Genomic DNA, 20621 nt, shown 5'->3' with positions numbered 1-20621 from the left:
GAGGGCTGGTCTTAGCAGTAAAGACTGAAGTGAAGACGGCACTCAGTAACTCTGCCTTCTCTGTGTTGTTTGCCACCAGGGCACTCACCTCATTCAGCAGCGGGCCCACATTTTCCCTATCTTCTTTGTGCTACTGTTGTACTTGGAAAAGCCCTTCTTGTTGTCCTTGACATCCCTTGCCAGATTTAATTCCAAACAGACCTTAGCCTTCCTTGATGCATTCCTGCATACTCTGGTAACGTCTCTATATTCCTCTCAAGTGGCCTGTCCCTTTTCCCACATCCCATAAACTTCCTTCTTCTGTTTGAGTTCTGCCAGAAGCTACTTACTCATCCATGCAGTCCTGCTGTCCCCTTTGCTTGATTTCTTACTCATAGGGATGCACTGACCTTAAGCTTGGAGGAAGTGATGCTTGAATATTAGCCAGCTCTCTTGGACCCTGCTACCTTCTAGAGCCCCAAGCCATGGGATTCCTCCAAACAGGTCCTTGAAGAGGCCACAATCAGCTCTCCTGAAGTCCAGGGTTGTAATCCTACTTACTGTCCTGCTTCTTCCACGCAGGATCCTGAACTCCATCATCTCATGGCCACTGCAGCCAAGGCTGCCCCCAAACTTCCCATCTCCAACCAGTCCTTTGTTTGTGAGTACAAGGTCCAGGAGCCTCCTCGACCCCTTGGCTTCTCTACCGCCTGTGTCAAAAAGTTATCATCAGTGCTCTGTAGGAACCTCCTAGACTGTGTGTGCACCTAGCTGTGTTGCCTTTCCAGCAGATAACAGATGTCATATGATCGTGCTGTCAATAGAACTGGAGACTTGTAAATTAAATGGAGATAGGCTGAGAACAAATCTAACTGCACCTGTTCGTACTCTCTAAATCTGCCTTCAGCTGGAAAGGAAGTATATTAATAAACCTAGCATTATGCCTCATTGCCTCCTTTCCAGAGTACCAGAGCCATGATTTTAATTTTGAAATAATTTTTTTCTGGTTGCACTTACAATGAATTCAGTTTCTTAAAACAGGAAAATTTTGATGTGAACTTCCATGAGGAAAGGTTAGGAAGATAGGAAGTAGGAATTAATTAATCAATCTGATGCTTGATAATTTAAGTTGAACAATGAGATTTTATTCCCAAATATTTCTTAAAATTATTTCTGAAAGTCAGCAAGTTTCCTATAAACCTCACAGCAGAAATAAGTCTTTAGCAGCTATTTGACACTAAAGTAGAAAATAATGCTGCAGATGAGCTCAGGAAGATTATTTCATACAGAGAAGGCAGCCAGCAACACTCAGGGGTATGTATGCTTGTGAGTGAGTTTATAACTGACATCTCTGACATAGCAGATGGAGCATGGTTGGTGAGAAATAAAAAAGGGCAGGTAGGATAGGCATGGAAGGGCAATACTAAACAATGCTTTAAAGATATTTTTATTTTTAATGCATTTGTAAACAAATGAGTCATTTAAATCAAGGGAAACCATTCATAGTTTAAGTAATTGGATATTTAAGTCTCAGCCCTGCCAGTAACTCTCTTTGTGCCTGAAGATGCATCTTCATACATTAGTTTGAATGACTGAAATCTGAAATACTGATGGGAAATAAAAGCAAGAAGTTTTTAGTAGCACAGAAAATTTTATGACATATTGCAAGGTGAGAAGGCCCTAAGATATACAGTACAGAAATGAGAAATCACTAAAGGTTTAAACCCCACTGAATAAATAATTCTATGGGAACCCCTAGATAGTCTTTCCCTTAATAACCTGGGATTTCAAAACCATTTTTACAGGCGGAGCTGTTATTCTAGCTTGTGAATCACACTACATGGCTCTCTATCTTCAGGAAATTCTGTTTGAATTGTATCAGTGCATGACTTTTCCTAGCTTATGTTGTTTGCTTTGGTCTTGTATTTGATGCTATCAAATGATGATGACATGTTTGTTACCATACCATCATATGTTTATTACCATTAAAAAAAGCACACCAAAATCCTTTTTTATTTCACATTTTCCCAAAGGATATCATTATTATTTATTTATTCATGAAAATCTAAAACTGTTTAGTATGTCCACTAGAAGTACTACCCTCATCTGTGCCTTTCTTTTGAGACATATGACTAAATATAACTTCGGGAAAATTATGCAGAGGTTGGAAGTGTAGAAGACTTCATTATATTTAGGTGATCTGGAAGAGGAAGGGTGAAAGAGTGCTGCTCCCATGAGGTGCTCAGGGTGTCAAGAAGCATATGCATTATAGCTTGTCTATCTTGACCTCAAAATGAGATGGTGATGTGGTGATGAACTCATTAGAAAAGTTAGGATTCATTTACCAGGGATGTTTGCGGAGGTATAGCATGGATTCAGATCATCCCATTTCCAGTGCTTACTTCCTCACTTAGTAATGGTAGGTAATATTAAGAGAAAGATGCATACAAGCCAGAAAATAATTACTAAGACAGTCTTTCCCAGAGTTATATCAGCACACTGTGGAACTAATTGGATTGGCTTTTCCTTTAGTTTCCTGGTTTCCTTTCTTCCCTGATCAGTTCACTATGACCTCTTTAGACCAAAACACCATTTGAACTCTTGCTTAAGTGAATGACTTACGAATAGCCATTCATAAGCAATGCAAGAAAGTTATTTCATGTTAAAACACTCACCCATAAGGATCTGCTAGTGGTCATTCATTGAATGGGCTCCTTGGACCTTTGTTCTAAGCTTTTACAGCCTCTCATGCCAATATATTGAGTGCTGTTATTCGTAGGATGATTTGGCTGAAACATGGAAGCACAATGTAGATCTCTGCAGTGATTGGTTTCAGAGTAAAATCTTCTAATTAGATCCTTCCATACTCCAGCAGAACAGTAAGAGTAAGGCCTGATAATTAACCAATGCTTATTTTAAAATGTTTAATTTATTAAAATAATATAAATCATGGCTTTTGATATATTTAATTGTTTTCTCAAAAAAGGTAGAGGATTTGACAGAAGATGCCTTCTATGAATTCAAAGTTGCTGCTGCAAATCTGGTTGGAATAGGTCAACCTTCAGATCCCAGTGAGCATTTTAAGTGTAAAGCCTGGACTATGCCAGAACCTGGTAAGTCTATTAGTTCCTCATGAATTTTAATTCAGTATAAACTCCTTAAAACACGGTCAGTGTAATGTTTCAGCCAAATTCTACCGGAAGTCTTTTGGTTAATTTCTGCTGTATTACCTATTGAGATTGCCATTGCTTCTGAGATCTCCTGTTAAAAGCTACTGCCACATTCCCATTGGATGTCCTGGGAAGTGGGTGACCTTTACTTAGCTTGCTGAGTGTCTCCTTTCACTGCCTGCATCAGCTTGGAGAAGAAAGTCGTCAGCCTTTAGTCTATGTTTTTATCTCTATCAGCTGTTCACCCCCAGCCTTCCAAGCTCTGCTTCACACTCACCACCTGTACAGTATATAGCCATTTTTGCACCATAATTGCAGTCTATTAAGAATCCTGGAGTTTCAGATTCCAAAACTATAGTTTTTGGTCATAAATAAGACACAACAGGGGCCTGTTTCTTGACATAGAGGCAAGTAGCACTGTGTAGCTCATGCTTAACATCTGAAGGCTTCCAGTCTCAACTAGCGTGCCCTTATTCATGTATTTCCCCTAGATTGTACCTAGGTGTTACCTGAGAATTATTAGCCAGGTGTTAGAACAAATGTTCTAACAAACACACAGCAGAAGTGACTGCTAATACTCAAATCTGTGCTTAGGTTGTCTGCAGTTTTGCAATGTAGATGTATCTGAAGACTGTCAACTGCAATGCTAACTCTGTAGAAAATGTTAAATAAGAAGTATTTTGAATTCAGGACCACCAGTAAAAGAAAGTTAAACTTTAGTCTACCTCATGAGCACAAAAACCTAAGCGTTAGACATCTAGGGAATTTGTTCCCCTCAGTAATGCTCGAGTTCTGTAAATAAAGTATGAAAGGGTTTTTGAAGGCCCATTCTGCTTATTTTATAACATGATAACACCCTTGCTCATACCAGGCAAGACTTTTGCTGAAGCTATTTCTGATGTCTGCTACCATTTGCCTAAACAAAGCACGTCACAGTACAGCCCGTAATGAAAACACAGGCACCTACCACTTTAATATATTTCTACCTTTTCCCCTAAATGCTGTAAAATACTGCTGTATTGTTAAATCAAATTCTGTTTATGACACTGAGCTTTGGCATGCATTTAAGGATCTATTCTAATACTTATTTATGTCATCAGGAGCTGTCTGACACCTACACACATCTGTTTCATGCCTAAATGTTCATGCAAATATTACGTCCGTAAAGAAAAAAAATCCAACCTCTAAATCTGGTTTTGTAAACCTACTAGAAATTTTAGTGATTTCAAAAGGACATAATTAGCATAAAGCGACAGGAAAATGTCAGTTTCCTTTTCTATGCTATATGTAAAAAGTAATTCTTGCCTGGAACAAGAAACAATTCAGTAAGATTGCGGGATCATTTACTAAGAAAGACTCTCAAATGTCACCTAACTCAACTGCTTGCCCACATGTACTATCAGCTATACCTATCTCCTTGACAGAGGCTTGTCTAATCCATCGTTAAAGGCTTCTACCCATGAAGAGGTCTAGTCTCTTTGGACAGGATCTGTTCCTAATCTTACTACGCTTACAGTTTAAAAGCTTTTTCTGATGTTCCTGAATCTTTCTTCCTGCAATTTAAACCTGTTTGCTTTTTGTCCTGTCCACCAAAAACTTGAAGAAGAGATTATTCCTTTCCTCTCACATCCTAGATTTCCCCTTCAACTGACAAAATCCAGTTCATGCAATCTTCCCCATAGATCAAGTATTCTTTATCTCTACATAAACAATTTTTTTGCTATTCTTTGAACTTTTTCCACTTGATTCATGTCTTTCTTGATTAGCAGCACACAAACTGGAGACATTGTTTCGAATAAAGATTTTTCAGTGCTGAGCAGAGAAATGGTAACTCCACACCTACAATTATTTGCCTGCTTAGAAATCCCTTTCTATTTGTCTTTTTAAAGAAACATTATACTGTTATGCCAAGTTCCAAGTTTACTTCTTTTTAATGTCCAGATTCTTTTTTGCAAAACCGCTTGTCAGAGAGTTGTTCTCCATGTTTTCTAGCTAAATTCTTCTGAGTTTATAATTTAATTTGGATCTGGATTTAATGACATGACAAAGCTGTCAATAAAATATTTAATATGACCTTAACTACCTTTCCGTTAATTACATTTTCTTATGATCTAGTAATATTTAATATAAATGCATTATCAGTGGAATAATTATTTTCCTTAAAGAAAGGATCTGTGATTTATTCTCTCTACAGTGTTTCTAAAATGTCAGTGAAATTGCCTAGTGTGTAAACAAGTGAAGATTATCCTTCATTTTAAATTATATATAAAGAAATAAAATAAAAGGCACTTTCAGGAAATGAAGAGAGTGAAATTTCCATTTTCATAATGAACAATCTGACCTTTCTACTCCTTGGCCGATTACATTGTTCTCATTATGAAACCAATTGAACGAAGAGCATTGCATTCGTTGTGTTTAAAAAACAAAACCACAAACAACACCCTCATACCCATGCCCACCCCCACAAATTGCCAAACCTGTTGAAATATTTCACAAGTCTTTTGTAGAATAAGTTTTTAAACTATGGTTTAGCAATAATGAAAAGAAATAATTGAGATTTAACTCTGGGAGAAAGAGGCTGACCCTCTTCCTTGACTTACCAAAGATACTGAAGACTAATGTAATGTGACTGCAATATACTCCCAGTGTCAATGAAATATTCTTCCACCTTTTGATATGGAAGGGAGGTTTTGTTAGAAAGGCCAAAACCCCTTGCAGGATTTCCAGCATGAGTGATGGATTCCTTGCCCAGAGCCCATAATTATTTCATCCTTCTGCAGAACTCTAGTCTTAGGTATCTCTGAGCCTCTGTGAGTTAACAATGATAGCTAATGAATTATTTTACATGACTTTAAAAAAAAAAGTGAAACATCTGTGGTCTCAGAATCCTCGGAATAGAACATATTTCATTACACATTTTCTTCTACTGTCTAGATTTCTAGCAGCTGCATCTGCCAGTAGAATTTTAATTGACTGTGGATATATAGACATTTAGATTGGGATTTTTAAAGAGCCCTGAGAGAAAGCTTTAGGCTCCTTGAAAATGGCAGTCTTCCCATAAGAAAACCTAGCGTTTATCCTCATAAGGTCTGCAACTGGTACATACAGGTTTCTTTTCTGAAATGTGCTTATCCACTGTGGGGCAACACTTTTCTACTGTTTTTTGTTGTGTGTTTGCTGAATGGCATCCTTTACAAATTTCATGTTCATTCATCACTGGTTAAGATCATGTAGGCTGGAATGACAATAAGGTTTGTAAGGTTTTGCTACTCTTCTTTTTTTTTTAAATGAGGAGATGTGTTTCAGGGAAAAGTAATATCTTGAATTAGACCAAACTGACAACACTGAGAGAATCCCTAAGTCTCACGTACGTTCAAGTTTCCTTACTCTAAATTTAAAACACAAGTAAGCTTCCAGTTACATAATCTGTCTGAATATCAGTATTCTGTCACGGGTGTTTTCACCACGGTAGGAAACAGATATGATTATGCCTTTATAGTCTACTGGTATAAATAAATATCAGAAGTATAGCAAAAAACAAATGCTACAAGTTAAACTGAATAGCACTAGAACAGTTAAGTGAAGGAGAGAAGGAAAGTATAGTCGGGACAACATAATCTGATAGCTGCAAAGGTATGTACTCTCACTTATTCATAGAATATCAGGATGTTTTTGGTGTAAATAGTCCTCCTAACACACATCATTATAAGAAGTTCTTCTTGGTTATCATCATCCACCTCACAGTGAAAAATTCTTCTGTCAGGGAATGAGAAGCCGTATCCAAAGTCCACTGGTACCAGTGGGTTTTGGATTAGTCTGAAGGATCAGGGTTGATGTATACCAACAAAAAATAAAAATCCTGATCCTAATTTATAAACCTGAGTCAGGCTCAGCAAATCAACTTTGATGTGGGGCTGGCGGATTAAATAATAATAACCTCTGTTACTTGTTGGAAAATTTTAAACTGCATGGATTTTGCACATGAATAACTTTCCCTTAAAATGGAGTTACTAAGATCTAGCTAAGAATGTGTGCTTCAGAATACTAATGTCACTCACTGCGTAAAGCAGGCATTGCTGTATAGAGCCATGAAGGAAAAACGACCTAAACACCACATATACCAGGTTTTTTGAAAATTACAAGGCTTCTGAAAGCAAACACAGGCAAAACAAAATTATTTTGGCCTCTAAAGGGCCAGTTTGCAAAATTTTATTATATTGAAATGAACTTACAATATTTGAAATATTTTAGGTCCTGCCTATGGTCTCACAATTTGTGAAGTTAGAAACTCATCACTGGTTCTTCTGTGGAAAGCTCCTGTGTATGAAGGCAAAAGCCCTATTACTGGGTATTTAGTGGACTATAAGGAAGTAGATACAGAAGACTGGATCACTGCAAATGAGAAACCTACTTCCAAGCGTTATTATAAGGTAACATTTTCATTAGTAAGTGTTAATTCAAAACTGAGTTCTAGAAACAGCTGGTTGAGTATAACAAAGATGTGTATTTGAACATGGGCTTATGCTAACATCTTCATGGTAAACAAAAGAGTTTAGATTGTTGTTTAAATTGGCTTTGGTCTTTATCTTTTTCAAGGTCACTGATTTACATGAGGGTCATACCTATGTTTTCAAAGTTCGTGCAGTGAATGATGCTGGGGTAGGCAAGTCATCTGAGATATCTGAACCAGTGCTTGTTGAGGCACGGCCAGGTAATGAACTGTTTTGTCTCCTCTGCTTGTAAAATACTGGAATACTTAGAAGGGAATTTAATCAATCTGATTTGATATTGCAGTGCAGTTAAGTGTGCTTTCAAGAGTTAAGAAGCTCTCAGCCTTAAAACTTAAAGAAAAAAATCTCGTGGATACAGCAGTACTGTCAAGACTTTTTGCTTTACTTATTGCAGGAAATATTTGATAATCAGTTATTTTAATTTTTATTCTCATGAACAAAGGTGTTACTTGCTGTAAGTGAGAAGTATGACAACACATATGTTAAAGCTTCAAGAGTGATAAAAATTAATTTACTTAAATTTCACATTTTCTCATATTCAGTTTAATTTTATGGATGTGTTTCTCAATAAGTATTTATCTTTTTCAGTATTCCTTTTTTTGTGTGTAGAGTAAGAATCTTGCTAGTATGCAATGCTGAGTCAGCATGTGACATACGCTTCAAGATCTGCAAGTAAAATCGGTATCTGTTAGTGAAGATGGACATAATTTGCATGGGTTTAGTAATCTCTGAATTGCAGCTCAAAAGAAAAATGCAGCCTTGACATTTGAGTTGATTCCTGTTTTGCAGGAACAAAAGAAATCTTTTCGGGTGTAGATGATGAGGGTAATATTTACCTGGCTTTTGAGTGCAAAGAAGCTACAGACGCATCTCATTTTGCATGGGGTAAATCATATGAGGAGATTGATGATTCTGATAAATTTAAGATTGAAACAGAAGGAAATCAGTAAGTCATACCAGTCTATAATATTATTAGAAGTTGTGTTTAAAAATCTCAATAACATGAGAACCCCCTCTAATTATATCCTTCTTTATTGGTGATTTTAGTTCTAAGCTGTACTTCAAAAATCCTGATAAATCCGACTTGGGAACTTACTCTATCTCAGTTAGTGACACAGATGGGGTTTCATCCAGCTTCGTTATGGACGAGGAAGGTAAGGTTCTTACTGTCTCAAGTCTTTCTTCATTTTATCACCTCAACTGCACTAAAATTGTCCAAGAAATAAAAAAGAACATTTTTTCCTATGCATTAAGGAAAAATAAAAAAGACCACACAACAGGCTTTGATTGATTATTAGTTTTTCTGATTATCACAACTTAAGGCAATGTTTCATTTTTTTAAAAAAGATATTTATTATGCCCAATTAGAATTGTTTTCTTTATGCTGAGACTATAATGCTGTTTGTAAATATCTGTTACACTTTCAGTTAAACCTCTGAAAATGTTGCTTGTTTCACTGTTTTGTGAAACTCTTTCTCTAGTATGTCACTTTTGCTGTGATTTGACGTTGTAGCTTTTCACATCTTAGAATAATTGGTTCTCTATTAACTGCAAAGTTACCATCAGATCTCTGCTTACCAAGGAGCCTAATATAGAGACAGATCTTGAGGTTCTAGATACAGTTTCATATAGCTGAGATACAAAGAATTATTGAGAAGTATGTGAGAAAAAGAATGTTGTTTTAACAATATCTGAATACATTGGGTTAAATTATCCTTTGGTTTAAATTTAGATAAGTTTTGCTTTGTTTCATTGTAAGTATTTTGTTTTATTGGAGTTGCAGTTGCAATGAATTTGCTGCAGTCTGACTTCGGTTTACCATCGCGAGGTGGTGAGGTGAAAGGCAAAGTGGGGGGACATTTCTAATTTTCAATAACACAAAAAATATTTTGGTGCTCTCCAAGTCTACAGGCTTTAATTGCTATGTCCAGTTCCTTAAGCACGAGAATCCCTCTAGTTACCTTCTTTCAAAGTGATTTAAGGGGAGAAGGTGAAACTAAGTGTGAGTGTGATAGTAGGCAGGACTTTTGTCACAGTGTGAACCATGTCAAACCTTTCATTCAAAGTAGGTGTTGAGAAGAAATCCATGTGCAGTGACAAAAAATATGACATAGAACATTTATGTGGACACTTAGCCATTACCAATATCTGCTTCTTCTAGGGAAGCTAAACTTTTAATATTATAAGTTTTTCAGTGAATACTGTAGGAAAAGACAGATATGCGTTTATCATAACAACTTCTCTTTGACTTATTTTTGAAGCATCATTCTGAAACCTGTCTGTAAGTCTTGTCACCATCAGCCCTGCCTTTGAGGTTTCGTTTGTAAAAGTGCACTGAAGGTTAAGGTGTGGGTTCCCAGCCCACACTTAGCTCATGTCTTCCCTGGCTATATTAATCTGTCACTCGAAGTTATACTTCGTACTGGATCCCTGCACAAGTATCAACTTGTCCATCTTTGCACTGGAAACCATTATTTCACTACCCATTTACTTCCTCAAATGCTATAAATTCTCCTGTGATTTTGCTAAATCCTTGACCATGTCATAAATCCTTGCTAATTTCCTTTGGTCTTTACATTACCTGTAAGTTTGAAATTGGCAGTAATGTTCATCTTACAAATCTTTATTGGTAATGAATATGATAAATAGGGTTAGTATGAAAATCTAAGAAAGTGATTTCTAGATATTCACACAGCCTTCATGAGGAATTAGTGCATTAAATAAACTTTCTGTACCTTTTCCAAACTAACCTGCACTCAATCTTGTTTCCTGCCACAGTAAACCAAGCTTTTCAGGTACAGTATCAGAAAGGAAGTCAGCAGATAAAGGAACCTCATACATGACTTAGAAGTTATTGTCTCCCACCTTTCATTTAAATCCCATAGAGAATTTCAAATAGGTTTCATCCCTTGTTTAGGTTCTTTTGCACAAGAGAGCGTGCATGAAAATGCGTGAAATAGGAACACTTGTTAAACCCATATATCAGAATTTTAAGTTTCTTAAATCTCATGTTTTAGTCATAATTTTCTGAAGAATTGGGTATTTCACATGAAAGACTTAAGGAGATTATCTGTTGATGCTGATATGTACCTTCTTTGATGCTCATTTTCTGACTGTATTTTTCAGAATAAATTAAAATGTGAATATATTTCTTAATTTCAGAGCTTGAACGTTTGATGGCATTAAGCAATGAAATAAAGAATCCAAGTAAGTTAAATATATGAGTCTATTTGACACTTCTAGAAGAAATATAATTGCATACTAATGATTGGAGTTCCAAAAAGGTTCTTCCTCAGGCTACGGCAGCTTCTTTTTTCAAAGAACTTGGTCCTTATATTTCCATTTCCATTACTCTTTCAAAGACCATTAGTTTGCATTGACTGAAATCCTCATTGCCTACAAGTCTTTTGAATTTAACTTTGACAATAGATTATGGGTTGCTACTAGCCAATTCCTTATAAAATATGCAAACTCTAAGCTGTAAATTATTTTCCCCTTTTGATAAATTATTTTTTACATCAGCCAAAGACTGCATTAGACATCTTTTCCCTGCATAAAATTTATTCTATATCTAGCATCCCGTAAATAATAGGGAGATAGTAATATTTTACTACAATAGTCTTTTTCCTCACAATGATTCATGCATTATTGGCTTCTGATTGCTTTTCTCTCTGCAGCAATACCTCTGAAATCAGAATTAGCTTACGAGATTCTTGACAAAGGAGAAGTTCGTTTCTGGATTCAGGCTGAAAGCTTATCACCAAATTCTACCTACAGATTTGTTATTAATGATAAAGAAGTTGAAAACAGTGATGTAAGTACATATTGAGTACTATATATATATGTGATTTTACTTAATAAACCTTATGCATTAATAAGTATCCTATTTCTATCATAGAACCATAGAATCTTTTAGGTTGGAGAAGACCTTTAAGATCATCAAGTCTAATTATTAACCTAGCACTGCCTAGTCCACCATTAAACCATGTCCCTAAGCACTACATCTATATGTCTTCTAAATACTTCTAGAGGTAGTGACTCAACCACTTTCCTAAGCAGCCTGTTCCAATGCTTGACAACCCTTTCAGTGAAGAATTTTTTCCTAAAATCCAGCCTAAATCTCCCCTGACACATGTGGAGCCATTTCCTATCGTCCTATCACTTGTTACTTGGGAGAAGAGACTGACATCTACCTTGCTACAACCTCCTTTCAGTTGTAGAGATAGATAAATTCTCCCCCAGGCCTCCCTTTTCTCCAGGCTGAAAAACCACAGTTCACTCCTCATAAGACTTGTTCTCTAAAACCTTCATCAGCATTGTTGCTCTTCTTTGGACATGCTCCAGCATCTCAATGTCTTTCTTGCAGTGAGAGGCCCAAAACTGAACACAGGATTCAAGTTGCAGCCTCACCAGTGCCTAGTACAGGGGGACAATCACTTCCTTAGTCTTGCTGACCACACTGTTTCTGGTACAAGCCAAGATGCTGTTGGCCTTCTTGGCCACCTGGGCACACTGCTGGCTCACATTCAGCCAGCTGTCGACCAGCGCCCCCAGGTCCTTTAACACCAGCAGCTTTCCAGCCACTGTTGCCCAAACCAGTAGCGTTGCCTGAGGCTGTTGTGACCCAAGTGCAGGACCTGACACTTCTCCCTTGACCCAGCAGTCCAGCCTGTCCAGCTCCCTCTGTACAGCCTTCCTACCCTCAAGCAGACCAACGCTCCCACCCAGCTTGGTGTCACCTGCAAACTCAGTGAGGGTGCGCTTGATCCCCTTGTCCAGACCATTGATAAAGATATTAAACAGAACTGACCCCAATACAGAGTCCAGGGGAACACCAGCTGTGTCCGGCCACCAGCTGGATTTAACTCCAGTCAACACCACTCGTAGGCTCAGCCATGCAGCCAGTTTTTTACCCAGTGAACAGTACAACTGTCCAGCCATGAGCAGCCAGTTTCTCCAGGAGAATGCTGTGGGAAGTGGCGTCAAAGGCTTTACTGAAGCCTGGGTAGGTAACATCCACAGCCTTTCCCTCATCCACTAGGTGAGTCGTCTTGTCATAGAATGAGATCAGGTTATTCAAGCAGGACCTGCCTTTCATGAACCCATTCTCACTGGGCCTGATCCCCCAGCTGTCCTGCATGTGCCTTACGATGGCACTCAGGATGATCTCCTCCATAACCTCTTCTGACAGTGAGGTCAGGCTGACAGGCCTGTAGTTCCCTGGATCATATAGCTTCTTAAAACCATATCATTAAGGTATGATAACACCTGAAAGGAATGCCAATCTCTAATCTTTCTTACAGTATAGATTTTCTGCTGCAGAGTGAGCCTATTCATACCAAAAAAAGAGAGCAAAGTTTAACCCTCAGAAGTCTGTATTAATTTGGGTTAGCTAGATGACCAACAGCCAAAGAGAAGGAGAAGTGAGACACAGATCATTATTAAACACATCTGATTAAAAGTAGTGCACAAATATTTTAAGAAAATAGCTCAAGATAAAAAAGCTGCCTCAAGTACAATTTTGGACTCCAAACCAGCAAGACATGTTGTTCTCAGAGAACCTCTGAGGCTACTGCTACTAATTCTGCATATAATGTGGGAGGCACGTGAGAATGCAACAATGGTCATAGGTATAAACTTTTAGATGGTGTCATTTTCTTTTTTTTTTTTTTTTTTTTTTTTTTTTTTTAATTGGGCATTGATACTAAATGTTTGTTGAATGGCTACATGGAGATGAAAGGTCAGGACACCAGCTTCCTGCATTTTTATAGCTCTAGGAAGATCTTCTATAGAAAGGGATATAGAGAAGTGGTCAGACTGGGCTAAGAAGAAAGCCAGGTCATGCCCTTGCAGGGCTGGGGTATGGTTCATTTACTGGCCACAAAACACAGACCTGGAAATACCTTTTCCTGTGAGGAAACCATTTCCAGTGCAGCTGTTTGAAAAGTTCAGTTTATTCCTGAGGATGCAAAGCCTGGTTTGGCCAGAGAAACTTATCAGCATTTTTATACCAGAGAAAAGCAAAGAGCATTTACTTTAATTACATATTGATAGGTGGAAGAAAAAGTGTTTCTGAGTGAAATACTTCTCTGTTTTTCTTACATTAAGAAGTAGTAAGCTATAGCACCTGAATGTTAGTGACTAAGGTCTACTGAAATGACAATATTCTGTCTTGGTAATGTAAGTGTAACAGAACAAGCTATTTTTAGTTCGCATATGTTTGGGAATCATTGACATCAGAGAGAGTCTTGAAGTGGAGCTGCATTATTTCACCTCTTTAATTAGTAACCCACAGGTGACATTTACATTTGGAGACTGATGATATTTTTGTGGAAAGTCACATAAAAGCCTAGTATTTATGGTGCCCATAAAATCATTGAACTTCATCTTGCTGCATAATGGCAATAGTTAGAAGCCTAATTACACTCTAAAATCTGCCTGGAGACTAGGCTACAGTCACTGAACATGTTCAATAGACCATTATACTGGTGAATTGTAGTCTGATTCTTGACATTGGCTGAAGTGATAAATCTTTCCTTCTAGGTCCTAACAGGGAACAGTTTCGGTAAGATTTCAAAAAAATCTGAGAATGGAATGAACTGGACCCTATTTAAGCAGCTTTCATTTTAATATTCTGATATTTTTTTCATTTACCCAAAAGCAATAAATAATTCTAGAAGTGTGATAAAGGATCAGTTTAAAACATACATCTTGCTCTTCGTTTTCTGCTTCTGGCAAATCTCAATATAACATTCTCCCTGAGAACTCATGAAATGAATGTAAGTGTTGTCCTTGACCTCTGTGGGCAAAAGACTGTAAGCAGCAATTTGAATTTGCACCTTTTGATAGTCTGGTGAGGTTTATAACTTGTCTTTTTAACCTACCTTGCCTATCTCCTCCACCTTTACAGATGAACTCTTACATAAGTAATTTTTCTACTTAATTTCCTGACTAATTAAATCTTGATCTATTCCTTGACATTCTGTCTTTCTGTGAACCATATATGGGAAAGTGCACATCCAGATTATATGAGCATTTCCCCCTGTTATTTTATATAAATATTATACCTCAGTCTCTTCTAAGTCATTTATTTACTGAATTGTTATCCTAATCTGTTGGCTACTGCTTTGTTAATTATATTGTCTTTTCTCTTTCTTCATCGTTCAGTTACCCCATTAAAATTTGAACTAGTACTGTTTGTACGTTTGAAAGTGCCAGTAATGAATGCTAACAATCTTGACTGTGTCTACACTGTTCTTCGGGCTTGCTGTCCATAGAACAGTGAATCTGTTCTTGAGGCTGGCCAGGGGGTGTCCCTCAAAGCTGAAGCAGATATACCTGTGGGGTTAATCCTATTAATTTTGGTTCAGTTCTGAAAGTTCTTCCATGTAAGAAAGTGGTCCCAGAGAGTTTAATAAGTAGTATTTTTACTAGCTTTTCCCCCTCTTCCTTCTTTCTTGATTTCCTAAACTTTACTTGTGGCTTTAGGTACCTTTTTCTACTTTTGGAGTCCAATAAAAAGGTTAATCAAAACATTTTGTCTATAAGGCATCACGTCTCCTTTTAACATTAATGGATTCTATAAAAATTTACTGCATAGAACTCCTTCTAGATGGTGACATTTACTTTTCTGTCCCACCATTAACAGAACATTTTACATATAATACCCTTGGCCCCATTGGTTACTTAAAAGTATTGACCAATAACTTCTGTGGATTATTTGTACTTTGCTTTAGGAACGTGTTAGTTGAGATTCAAACAGCATCAATGTTAGTGGGCCACATCAACCTCATGGTTACTCACTGAAAGAAAGAGGGTATTACTTAGTAAAAAGTGGTTGTATCTAAAGTAGTACCTGCAAATTCAAAACACATTTTGCAAGTGTTGTCCAATATTTGCTTGCAATTTTCTATTCCCTTGATGATGCCTGACAATAATTTATATTTCAGGAATATTTAATAGAAAGCAAACATAAAAATGACACAAAGTGAAAAACATTTAACTTTGAATTCAAGTCAATATTTGGTATTTTGAATATTCTGCAAGCACTTTAATAGGTAACCAGATGTTTTGACAGAATTCTAATTCTTTTTTGCTGGATTTGGTTGATCTTTTAGTTCCTAGAATCTCTGTTGGTTTTGCATAAATTACTGTTGTCACAGTCTTCCACGTTAGTGTTCTTTGAAAATAGCTAGCATTAGATAAGCAAATCATTATACCCTTCCTAAATAAATTTTTTTTTAGTGAGAAAATAATATCCAGTATTGAGCTACCACATATGTCTCAGAGGTATTTAGTAGTCATGACTTTTTGGATTTGTCTTGATAGGTTTATTTGGAGATCCACGTTTGTGTCTACAAACATAATACTTCCAGCTGTTTCTGGACTCTGCTAGGAGTAGTGCTTCAACCCAGAAAAACCCCTTGTTGAACTGGAAGCTGCAATGCAGCTAAAGGCTGGCTCTGTAGGCTTTTCTTCAAACATGCATAGTGCCATAAACTATTATTTTTAAATCCAAACCACCTGTATTATGATGACTCGAGGATTCCAAGTGCAGCTGCACACAGAGGTTTCTGTCACCACTGGGATCTTCTTATACAACAGTAAATACAAGCACAGCCCTTTTCCATAGTTTACAATTTAAAAGACGTGAAAAAGATTGTGTGGAGGCAAGGATATAAAAATTATTAATTTGATAAAGAATCATAAGTAATTTACCCTATACTACAGTAAAGTTATCATTTGTTTATTTCAGAGGCATAAAATGAATTGTGACCGTTCAAATGGCATTATAGAAATGGTGATGGACAGATTTACAATTGACAATGAAGGTACCTATACAGTACAGATTCAAGATGGAAAGGCCAAGAACCAGTCTTCGTTAGTTCTCATTGGAGATGGTAGGTTCACTGAAACATTGAAACTTTGATTTGGATGAAGAAATGAACTCCAATTATTCTTTGAGTAATTTTCTGACTAACTCATTTTTCATTCACCTCTCCTAAAATTTAGCATTCAAGGCAGTATTGGCTGAGTCTGAGCTCCAGCGAAAGGAATTTCTCAGAAAGCAAGGTAAGACAGAGTTGACTGGTGACTTTAGGCCCGGTTTGCAGCTAATAATGCATCCCTAGTGAATACTAAGTGCTTGTAACTTCCACTGATTTCTTTAGAAGATGAGTATATTGCACAGTGTGAGAATACACTAAACCCTTGGTGGATCTTATTTTCCAGTATTGCCATGTGATACATGCAGGTTGTGACAGAATTTTTGCTAAGTAGAAAAATAAAGTGGGAGTCCTTATGAGTGATTGTCCTTGCTCGATGTTCATGAGAAGTATGCCTGTTGTAGGCTCTGATCCAACAAAACATTTCAGCACAGTAAATTTTAAGCATATAAGTTGTCCCTTGAATGTAATTGACAGAAGAGTAGACAGCACAGTGTCAGACAAGGAAGATTAAAAACCCGATCCTGGGTTTTTTGTCAAGGCAAAATTCCAGGAACTAGATGTATATTTCTTGCATAGTTGCTATACAATTACAGACTGTGTAACAAGTACACTTGTTATCAATATTGTTTGCAGTTGAAAGTAAGAATTACTAATGGATACCTAATTCAGAATTCTATCACTCTGAAATCCTTCAAAAAATGCATTTGAGGTCCAGTTTGTAATTTTCACTTGGTTAGCACATGGTTTTTAGGTTTATTCTAAATAGCTTAGAACTAAATAACATTCTTTACATAAGCAATGTATTATTTCTATTTGGGAGGGTGGGTTATTTTTTTCCCCCATAGCTTTAGGAAAGAAATTTTATCACTTGGAACACAAACTTTCCAGATCTTTCAGTTCTCAATATTTTCAGTGAAAGTTTGGGACTTTGCCACCTCCTGGGTCTGGATATTGCAATTATGGGCCCTAATCCTGCAGACACTAAAATATATAAATCTACTGACATGAGTAACCACAGTAACTTTACAAAAGCTATGTATGTCAGAGGATGTTATAATTGTCATCCTTTTTCTTTCTTTCACTGGATCTCTCTGATACTCTCAATTGCTTTAAACATATGCTTCAAGACAACTTTGTTTCTCAGGTCCTCACTTCTCAGAGTTTTTGTATTGGGAAGTTACAGAGGAGTGTGAAGTTTTACTTGCTTGTAAGGTGAGGATATATACTTGAAATAATTTGTTAGAATATGTTGATTAAAAATTGACGCAGGAAAACATGAGGAAAGATTTTGATATTTTAAAAATTAAAAGCTTCATATTAAAACTTTTCTTAATATTTAGAAATATTTTAAATTAAGATTTTTGACTTACTACTCCTCCAGCTGTATTCATTAAAACAAGACAAAACAAAAAAAATGCAGCATATTTCTAAATGTGTAGGTGATCTAATTTTTTACAATAATTGCAAGCCATACAAATCATTTAAAGAAAATGGTCCTTCTTCCTTTCTCAAAAAATAGCCATAAAACCAGAGTTCAAACTCTTTCCTCACTGTTTTCTGATTTGGAGGTTCCTCTACCAAATCATCTGCTATTTAATCAGCTGTAACTAAACACGCAACAAAAGCTTCTAGAATTAAAGGTATAAAACATGATTTTTATTATATTTGGGTAATGACTTTTGAATCTTAACTAATGCTAATGTGCCTGGAATTGAGAGTAACTTCTGCTATAATAACATCTTTATATGCCATTCTAAACTGATATATTTTCATTTTTATTGCTCTTTTAGAGTGACTAATTAGAGGTCTGAATAACTAAGTCAATTGAATTCAACAAGCATCAAGCTCTTTGTTGCTTTTCCTGTAACATGGACTCTTTTGTATTACATTTCTCCACTTCTTTTGAATAAGTTTTTGGCTTTTAATTAGACTAACTTGAATCATTCATTATGAACAATTTCCATGCACATTTGTGGTTTTTTTTTCCTTCTTTTTTTTCTACTCACTAATTAGAAGACCTTTAACCTCAACTTATTCCCAGCAGAACTGACCTGGGTGGTGAAGCTGCCATTCTGTGTGCCCCCATTTTTGGGCTCAACACGCATTAGCTAACACGGTACCTTTGCTAGTGCTGAGCTGCATAGCTGGAGTACTTTATAATCTCCACATGTATTGGCCTCAGGCATGAACCCTGCTTATCCTTTCATTCACATGGGGAATTAAATGTTGCTGAACCAGTTATACTAGTGTTAATTCTCTACAAATTAATCTGAAATTATCCTTCTTTCCATTGACTGTCAAGCCTGTTTATACCAGTGAAACTGTGGAAGGCTGAGTGTCTGATTAGATGCTTTTCACCAGTGTACTTTTTGTTCATAAGGTCAGAACATTTTATGTAAATGAAATCTAGGATGTGGGCTGTTTGCACACTCATCATTTTAACTATGCTATTGACTTTATAATGTTTGTTACTGTTAGTATGTGACTGGCCATTAAGTTCACATGGTACTGTTTATGCCTGTTTAACTGATATTTGTTCATAGGAAGAGCTTGCACCATAAAGCCTGGATTTGTCCTACAAACTTCAGATACCTGACATTCGAGTTAGTAATGTGGCTGCCCTGGGCTATTTCTCTGCTAATAAAAACATCTGAGGAACAATCTCTCCAGGCCATATCACAGCACTTGGCCCAGGTCTCTTCTAGGCTCTGTTTAGTGGTCCTGTGAAAAAAGAATTGTCATGAGTGTTTTTCCCTTTTGAAAGAGCCTGGGATAATGTAAAGGAAGTACCTGTAAGTGAGGGCTTTTTGTCTTGAGTTTCTCAAAGGACATGGCATGAAATAGGGGAGTTAGGAAACCAGGCCAACTCAAAACCTGTGTAAGGCAGATGACTGACTCTATGATCCAGATCCATAACAGTAATAATGAATAAATATGGATAGTGTTATAAAACAGTATATTAAAGTAATACATGTTACCTCATGTACTTATTTCCTATGTGATTGGACCTGACTGACTTTTGATTGACTTACTATTTACTTCTGAAATACCTGGGATTGATGATCTTGTTCTTGGTACTGTAGACGCTGCCTGCCAGTGGGACGTTTGTCCATCTGAATGATAAATCAATGGTGTTTGCTTTTTATTGTATTTTTATTTTTCTTCATGTGCCAGCATCTACTATAACTTTTCTTCAAGTACTTCTAAATTTCAGAACATTCAGAAGTTATCTGCTCTTGCATAACTTTGACCCTTATTTGTACCTCGTCTGTTAAAAGCAAGTTTTTGGTGTGTGTGGCTAAATAGCAAAAAAGATAACTTTTTACAGTAAATTTCAACATGAAATAACTTCAGCACTGCAAATAGCATGTGTCTGAAACTCAGCCTATTTATTGTCAGATTGAGTGCTAACAGTCCGATGAAAAATTGTGGAAAAGCATTAAAGGCTTGTTCCTTCAGTCTTTGTTCAAATAAAATTGCTACTCATGTCATATGACTACAGGAACAGTCACTTTATAGTTACTGGTAAATGTAAAATGCTGCTCACCTTTCTCAAGCAAGGCATTGCTTTGAGCGAGGTTCTGGTCTTAAATACTCCGTCAGAGATCCATAGCAACCACAGTGGTTATTAAGCAGCCATATATGTGATTAATTTGAGCAGGTTTTATAGAGATGTCCAGGAATCAGTATAGGAGGCCCACCTATTTGTCTAGTCACCCCTATAGAGAGCTTTCCTAGAGCTGTTCATTTATGGAATGACTTCTGTAATGTGAAAGGGGCAGAAACTGGTGCATGTTTTCCTCCAAGCAAGTCACTTGAAAACTGCTGCAGATCTGTATTAACTTCTGGGCTGCCCTCTATCCATTTGTTCAGTTCTTTTTTTAAGGAGGCTTTTAAAAGGAACTGCCTGGGGAATGAGAAATGTCCTGCTAGCTCTGTCTTTCTACCAAAGCCATGCTGACTGGGAATTCAGCCTATGCACAGAAATACCATTGCATTTTTGTGATTTTTAG

At 36.8% G+C, this 20621-nt stretch overlaps 1 protein-coding gene across 1 annotated transcript in view; it reads left to right on the top strand.

Moving 5' to 3' along the window:
* Positions 1-20621, top strand: part of MYOM2 (myomesin 2) — a 77884-nt gene that overhangs the window by 38786 nt on the left and 18477 nt on the right. Inside the window, exons 18-27 of the mRNA XM_040598167.1 lie at positions 2966-3092; positions 7401-7579; positions 7746-7860; positions 8450-8606; positions 8708-8814; positions 10823-10867; positions 11338-11474; positions 16416-16560; positions 16673-16732; positions 17753-17820. Of these exons, the coding sequence (XP_040454101.1) occupies positions 2966-3092; positions 7401-7579; positions 7746-7860; positions 8450-8606; positions 8708-8814; positions 10823-10867; positions 11338-11474; positions 16416-16560; positions 16673-16732; positions 17753-17820 (1140 nt within the window). The remainder of the gene's footprint in view (positions 1-2965; positions 3093-7400; positions 7580-7745; positions 7861-8449; positions 8607-8707; positions 8815-10822; positions 10868-11337; positions 11475-16415; positions 16561-16672; positions 16733-17752; positions 17821-20621) is intronic.

Source organism: Falco naumanni, chromosome 6, assembly GCF_017639655.2.
Source record: "Falco naumanni isolate bFalNau1 chromosome 6, bFalNau1.pat, whole genome shotgun sequence".
NCBI classification, from domain to species: domain Eukaryota; kingdom Metazoa; phylum Chordata; class Aves; order Falconiformes; family Falconidae; genus Falco; species Falco naumanni.
The sequence above is the reverse complement of the archived record's forward strand: the minus strand, read 5'-3'. Positions and strand labels throughout refer to the sequence as shown.